Here is a 7,823-nt window from a genome sequence, read left to right on the forward strand (position 1 = left end):
GTAATGGAAGATGACATGGGTAACAAGCCTTATCAAATAATAGTTAGAATATAAATCTAACACAGTTTAAAACATCAGAAGTATAAATCTAAACCCGACAAGCAACTCTGCCTTCAGCCAACCATATCTAAATAAATGATACATAACACCACCTCACATTAAAATTTTGCGGGTAAAGAATCAGTTCATAGATATGGTAAATGATATATTGCCCTATAATGTCAGCAGCAACGGCATGTTAAAACATCTAAGCAAGTGTAGGGCCTTGACTTTTCTTCAAGCTCTTGAGCTGAGGGCAGAGGTTCCAAACTGTATATGTTGCTTCCACCACAACAGAAGTCGTATAAATTGTGGCAAACTCCTTTACTAAAAGGATATACTCGCTCAGGAATCCCCCTGCATATCACAAGAATGGCAAATTTTCTGAGCCCGTATTCATAGCCCCCATTTACATCCCAATTAACTCTCATTAATATGTACAATTTACATCATGATGCCAAGCAGTATGAAGTGAATAAAAGCACCAGCTTACCTTAGATATGGGATTCGCCTGCGTCTAACGAGTTCATAAGTTGTCTGATTTGTCAGAATAAGATAGCTGCAAAAAAAACAAAAAAATAATAATAATAATAATAAAGGTTCCCATATTTGAACAGTGCTTGTGGAACAGTAACACGAAAACTAATCACCAAATCTTAAATTCAATGCTCAAAACAAGAACAGAAGTTACCTATGAAAAAATAGAAGTAGTAGTAGAAACACAATAAAAATTGACAAGGGAATCAATAGTAAAATCGCAATAGCATCATTCCACCTGTCAACAAAGGTTTTCAATGTCAAATTTCAGATTCAGGTAAATATACAAGCTCTTTCCCAAACCAAAAAAGAATGAAGATGTAACCACACAAACACCGAATGAAAAGTCAAAAAAATCAACATGTAGCAAACTATAGTGGAGTCATACTAGAAAATTTGGTATTGCCATACCAACACGTAAGAAAGAAAAGGTGCTGTCATAATATAACATACCAGGCCCTTGATATGTTGGCCCTCAGGTATGTAATGTACAAGATGCCAGTCCAGAGGCACAGCGCACTCTCTTCACAAATGTACCACCTAAATTTACAAATTGAAACAATAAAACAATTTGGTTCAAAATTAGGAAAATATATATTTCAAATATATGAAATTGGTAATGTAGGCAGAAGAATACCAGCATGCATACAAATTCATTTTATTCGAGGAATGAACTGAAGTTGGATACATGTAAACAGTTCAAAATAGATCCAGATATGAAAGAAAAAGAAAAGAAAGGGGGGATCCTCTTCAAAGTTGGATAAGTGTTTTTCCCTTTACAGTTTTTAATTACATTTTAGCAACATATTTCATAGTAACATATATAAGGGCACAAGATATAGGCAAAGTCATAAAGAACATGTCCAACATGATGTAGACTCACCAAAATTTACAGTGATTACCCTGGCCAATGCATGTTCCGAGCCATACACAATGGTGATCAAAGTGAAGAACACATTTATCACAATCATAACAATGCTTTGCACGTGGAGGCTGCAATTGTGCAATAACAGTATAAGTAACAGCCACATGCCATGTAATGTGGACAATCAGAAACAACTCTTCATAGAATTCATTACACAAAAAAATAGCTGGATGATTAGAAACAACCATTTACACAATTTTTGCAATGAAGATCCAATCAAAAGCTACAATAATGACTCAATTTAACAATTTTTCCTGCGTACATGGACCTCCATGCCACTAACAAAGCAAAAAACACATACACATGCATTCTTTTGAGCTAGACTTTATACAAAGCCAAGAATAAGCATCCACCATCAAGGTAAATAACACAAAATAAACAGATGTTACCAAGAAATCTTGATTCATGAAAAAAAAAAACTGTATCATATGAAGGACATAAACATAGAATCTCAATACCTGCTCAACATTACAATAGGGGCAAATGCAAGACCTGAAAAATCCAAACCAAAGTTAGAATTTCTGTAAATTCTATAAACTTACCATAACTTCCTTCTACTTTTTCTTGTTGGTTTGAATGATAAAAATTAGATTAAACTCAAACAGAAAGCCAACATTCATGTCATATGTTTAGTAGACTTGCTTCACAATATGAAATTAAACTAGCAAGGCAATTAACTTAAAATTAAGTCCACAACTGAGTTGGGTATATAAAAGCAACAATGGTAAGTAAAAGGCAAGAGCAACAAGTGAAACACAACAGAAAATACCATGATAGCTTAACTTATTTGGCTCTTGGCACCCATGAAGATTCATAAACATAAGTCTTTAAAAAAAGAAACTGAAAGATCTATCAAAAAATCAATGAAGTTCTACACACCTAATGGAGGTTCCAGGGGGATACATGTCCATCACCAACTTTGTCCAAGAAGTAGAATCAGTCCCTTGAAAATTTCTTCCTGATTGACACCCTTCTACAGGCAAGCTTCCATTTTTGCTTGAAGCAGTCTGTCTTTGCTTAAACATTATAAGAACAAGATTAGTAAGATTCCATGTATATATCCAATTCTGTTTCTACTATATCCAGAATAATTTAGTTCTAACTTCCGGAATATGGAAGAGAAAGAATTGACAAGGAACAATAAAAGAAAAAAAAATGCTTACTTTGGCCATTGATGACTGCTTACATATCACATTTGTCTCATTAACAGCCCTCATTGCATCAAGGACATAACTAAAAGTAGAAAAACATGAAAGGGAACGAACATATCAGATTGAAAATGTAATGCGTACATTATACAGTTAAAACTTTGATCTCAACAGTAATTGCGGACTGATATTTACCCAGGAGAAGAACCAGAAGTAATGAAGTATTGCACCAATGTGGCGAAAAACAACAACAAATATAAAGCAGTGTACCTAAACGGAGAAAGAATTAAATTGAAGGTTCAAAGCTATGAAGCAATTACTATCAAAAACGGCAAAAGGAAATACTAAAGCAAGTGAATTTGGAAAAAAAAAAAAAAGAACTTTAAAACGTCTAGTAAAAGCAGAATGAGTAATATTGCTTCATAAATATTGAAATGTTATTATGCGTATAGCCTAGTTTTCTTCATAGGTATCATTATGCAATAAAAGTAGAAGCTTGAGGTGGAAACAATCATTTAATGTAAAGGTGGAATAAAGGTATCCAACTCCAACTTTTCATCTAAGATAAAATAATAGCATCGAATGGAATACCATACATACCAGGGTTCTTTTTTCGTTTTATCTATCAAATCACTATCGAAAAGGAAGAGAATGCCAACGTATACCAGATGCAGCATCACTAATGTCACTTTCAAAACCAACGATGATCTCCGTGCTGAAAACCCAACAAGAAAATCAAATTCAATTTTTTTTAAAAAAAGAAAGAAAGAACAAAGAAAATGAGGAAATTTAACGGTGGAAAAAAGAGGAAAAACCATGCTTACTAAAAAAAACTGAGAAATTGACGAGTAATTAACTAATTAACTGCAATTCAGATGAGACTCGCACGGCAAAAACACAGTAAAACGCTTTCCCACCTTTTTCTCTTTTTCGGGAAATAAACAGAGATAAAAAAAAAAGTACCAGGATCGGAGAGGCAAGGGAAGCAGTGATAGCATCGGTCGAGAGCTCGATCGCGAAAGGAACGGCACATACCAATGACCATGGTCACCAAACAAATCCTCCCAACAACAACAAAATTTCAAATCAAATCAAATCAAAAAATTAAATGACACCACTCGTTGCATCACAATGCTCCTCTTTTGGTTCTGTTTTTCCTGGTAAAGTTCTTGTTTTTTCTCTTTTGCTAGCAAGATAATTTTTTCTAGGGCAAGTGACAGTAGAATAGAAATAGGCAAAGCCAAAACTCTTAACTAGAAACGTAAAGGGAAAAGAATACAGCTTGAGGAAGATTGCAGATAAACTAAAAAAATAGAGAGGTGGTACAGAAATAAAAACATATTGGATGAAGTAAGCTGCTATTTAATTATTGCGTAGATCACATCGGCGGACAATCCGCATACATCCCCATATCTTTATGGGCTTTCACTCTTTAACCTCAAGCCCAATTCAAAATATAATATAAACATTATAAATAAAGTCTATCTTAATATTTGTATTATTTAATTTAAGACTAACTTTTATTTATCTGATTTAAATTTTAAAATCAAAACATAAATTTAAATAGATAAATCTGAAAATTATTTGATTAAATTTAATATTTTATATGATTTTAACTTGGGATTTTGTCCCACTACCATCCATTTATGAAAAACAACTCAATTTAATGCTCCTCACTTTTATTTTATTTATCATTTTGATTCTTATTTTTTAAATTTTAATTATAAAAAACTAAATTGTTTAAATTTTAAGCCCATGTGGTAATTTATATACCTCATAAAAAATTCAAAAAGATAAATAAAAATTTAAAAATAATTGCTTTGTTTACTACTGCGTCAATGTTGTTTATATTTTAAGAATTAAGATGAACAAAAACCATACAAATACCAATGTAAACGTAGTTACAAAATTTAAGGACAAAAAATTACGTTAACTCAAATTTTAACAATACGATCAATTTTTGCAATAGAATATATCAAATTGACTAAAACTTAAAAGTTAATATCTAAATTGATGAAAAGAAAAAGACGAAAGATTAGAGTAAAATTTTAACATAGACCTTAAAAAGTAATAAATGGTAAGAAAGCTTGATGAAGTAATTAAAACCTTAAAAGAGGGTTCTACATAAGATTGTGGTGGGCAATTTATCTTAACTAGTCTGGATACTTTTGTTGTACACCTCTCTCACCTATAGAAGATGGAGACTGGTAGATGGAGACTGGACCACACGATTTCAATGGTCCAACTCCTAACAGTCAACCCAACCCAGCTGAAATTCCACTAAACTTTCTACGTTGCGTTGTTAGGTGCTGGTCAAAATTGCAATTATTCACGTTATAATTAAATATTTGGTTAAAATATATTATTAGTCTTTGTAATTTGACAAATTTAAGTTTTAGTCCCTATATTTCAAAAGTTAAAAATTGTTATAAAATAAAGAGAGTTAGAAAGAATAAAGAACAAAGAAAATATGAAAGCAATAGAGAATATACTTTTTTAATCAAAGGGATGATTTACAATGCTTCATCAGAGTCTCTATTTATAAGCATAAGAAGTATAAAATAAGTAAAGATCTAATTCTAATAATTATTAGAATTTAAAGTACATCAACACTTTATCTTTATCATGATGGACATCCACTTAACAAGATATTCATAACACTCCCCCTTGGATGTACATTGGTAGATAATGTGCCTCGTTAAAACCTTATTAGGAAAAACCCTGTGGGATAAAAAACCTAATGAAGGAAAAAGAGTGTACAATCTTCTATTACAAGTTGTCTCATTAAAAACCTTTACTAAGAAAACCCAATGGGACAAAACCTTGGTTAAAGGAAAAGAATACAACTTGTTTTTAGACTCCCCCTGATGGCAACATTACATTACATTTTTGAGTCGACGCATTCCAATCTTGTGCAGTATCTTTCAAATGTTGAAGTTAGCAATGCCTTAGTAAAAAGATATGCTAAATTATCACTAGAACGAATTTGTTGAACATTTATATCACTTCTTTTCTCAAGATCATGGGTGAATAATAATTTTGGTGAAATATGTTTCGTTCTATCACCTTTGATGTAACCACCCTTCAATTGAGCTATACATGTTGCATTATCTTCATATAAGATAGTTGACATATTTTCCTATAAAGGCAAATTACATATCTTTTGGATATATTAGATCAATAACATTAGCCAAACACACTCTCGACTTGCCTCATGCATTACAATTATTTCTGCATGATTGAAGAAGCGACAAGTAATGTTTGCTTTGTTGAATGTCATGATATGGCAATACCCCCATGTAAATAAATATCCTATTTGAGATCGACCTTTATGTGGATCTAATAAGTATCCAGCACCGGCATAGCCAACTAATAGGGATTTTGAATCATTTAATAAACTAACCTCATATCAATGGTCCCTCTAAAATATCTAAATACATGTTTAATTACATTCCAATGTCTACATGTTGGAGAAGAACTAAATCTTGCTAATAAGTTTACAGCAAAAACTATATCAGGTCTTCTGTTGTTTGCAAGATACATCAATGCTCCTATGGTACTTAGATATAGTACTTTAGGACCAAGAAACTTTTCATCATACTCGCAAAGACGAAATTGATATTTATTCACATCTAACGATCATACAACCATTAGCGTACTTAATGGGTGTGTTTTATCCATGTAAAATTTCTTTAATATCTTTTCCATATATGTTGATTAATGAATATGAATTTCATCTTTTAAATGTTGGATTTGTAATACAAGATAAATGTAATACCCCTAACCCAAATCCGTCACTGGAACAAGGTTACGGAGCATTACCGGAGTTTACAAATTAAATACGGTCATTTCTCAACTTTTCAAAATTTTTTCTTAGAAGTAGGAGACACATGCCCGTGTCTCTGCTCGTGTGAATGGAAATAGGCCATTATTAAACAAAATACCTATACATGCCACTATATCCAAAATCCAATCATTCGAACATACCGATATAACCGATGGATAGTGTGATATATCTCCGACAAGTTTCCAACCCAATCGAGCTTCCGATAATCTGTAGGATAAATAAAAACAAATACCAAAGCAATGAATGCTTAGTAGGATTTTAAATAACTCTAATACTTCATAATTTCTTTTGTCAAATACAATATAATCAATAAACACACTTCCTTCATATCGATATCAATAATAATCTATAATTCTTTCAATTCAAACACATAAGTCTCTTACCATTTCTTACTGAATCAAAGAACAGCTTACGGATATGAGTATATCGTTCTTTTTGTGCCATAGTCCAACTATGGTCTTATCCGACAATTCATCCTTTGCCACAGAACGATTGTACTCAATCTCGATTTCAATCTAAACTGAGTATTAAATTCGATAATATATTTCCAATAAAAATTCAATTTGGCTTTCATTAGTTAATATCATATACTATCACATTGAGCCATTATTTATCTCTTGAATATTTAGTTCATGTTTTTATTTCACATTTCATATTCAATTCACATTTTCAAATTATATTCCACAACCATGTTTCTTTCAATAGTTCAACTGTTTCATTTTATTCGATTTAACTTTTCATTTAATTACCCCTATTAACAGACTCGGGCTTTGGCGGATATGTTGATTCCAACCAAACACACCAGTACAGCACATTGTACCTTAACGATACACAGTACCTAAACAGTAATTAGTAACGATAGCAGTAACAGTAACAGTAACAGTATTCAACACACAAAGTGCTAAATTTGTAACAGTACGGTAACAGTATTCGACACACAAAGTGCCGAATCGGTAACAGTAACGATAACAGTATTTGACACACAAAGTGCCGAATCGGTAACAGTAACGGTAATAGTATTCGACACACAAAGTGTCGAATCAATAATAGTAATGGTAACAGTATTCGACACACAAAGTGCTGAATCGGTAACAGTAACAGTAACAGTAACAGTAGTCGGCACATAAGTGTCTGATCAATAAGCTGGCAAAAACCCGTACACTTCCATATCCTATGGCATGCCAACTATATCCTACTAGCCCGACTAGTTAATAGGGTATTTAATTCACTTTTTAGTACAAATTTCCATCTTAGTTCAGTATCAATTATAATTCCTTATTTCAATTAGTTTCACAGTATTGCAATAATTCATTACTTCAATAATTTC

At 32.2% G+C, this 7,823-nt stretch overlaps 1 protein-coding gene across 2 annotated transcripts; it reads right to left on the reverse strand.

The window, feature by feature from the left end:
• Positions 1–29: 29 nt before the first annotated feature.
• LOC107912859 (protein S-acyltransferase 10) lies at positions 30–4,790 on the reverse strand. Of its 2 annotated transcripts, none has more exons than XM_016841213.2 (11): positions 3,613–4,790; positions 3,250–3,364; positions 2,845–2,919; positions 2,665–2,734; positions 2,381–2,517; positions 1,960–1,993; positions 1,460–1,569; positions 1,030–1,116; positions 731–814; positions 533–598; positions 30–396 (listed from the first exon to the last, which is right to left on the reverse strand). In XM_016841213.2, the coding sequence occupies exons 1-11, from the start codon at positions 3,692–3,694 to the stop codon at positions 222–224; spliced, it is 1,035 nt and encodes a 344-aa protein (XP_016696702.1). In that variant the 5' UTR covers positions 3,695–4,790; the 3' UTR covers positions 30–221. The 2 variants fall into 2 exon arrangements, with proteins under 2 accessions (XP_016696702.1, XP_016696703.1); XM_016841214.2 differs by having other exon boundaries at positions 2,381–2,508; positions 3,613–4,029.
• Positions 4,791–7,823: the final 3,033 nt, after the last annotated feature.

The sequence above is a fragment of the Gossypium hirsutum genome, chromosome D11 (assembly GCF_007990345.1).
Source record: "Gossypium hirsutum isolate 1008001.06 chromosome D11, Gossypium_hirsutum_v2.1, whole genome shotgun sequence".
NCBI classification, from domain to species: Eukaryota; Viridiplantae; Streptophyta; class Magnoliopsida; order Malvales; family Malvaceae; genus Gossypium; species Gossypium hirsutum.

Coding starts and splice junctions, on each gene's coding strand:
- LOC107912859 (XM_016841213.2), bottom strand. CDS start 3,694: ATGGTCATTGGTATGTGCCGTTCCTTTCGCGATCGAGCTCTCGACCGA. Junction 1,570..1,959: donor CCTATTGTAATGTTGAGCAG/GTATTGAGATTC, acceptor GCACAATTGCAG/CCTCCACGTGCAAAGCATTG. Junction 599..730: donor CTACTTCTATTTTTTCATAG/GTAACTTCTGTT, acceptor TTTTTTTTGCAG/CTATCTTATTCTGACAAATC.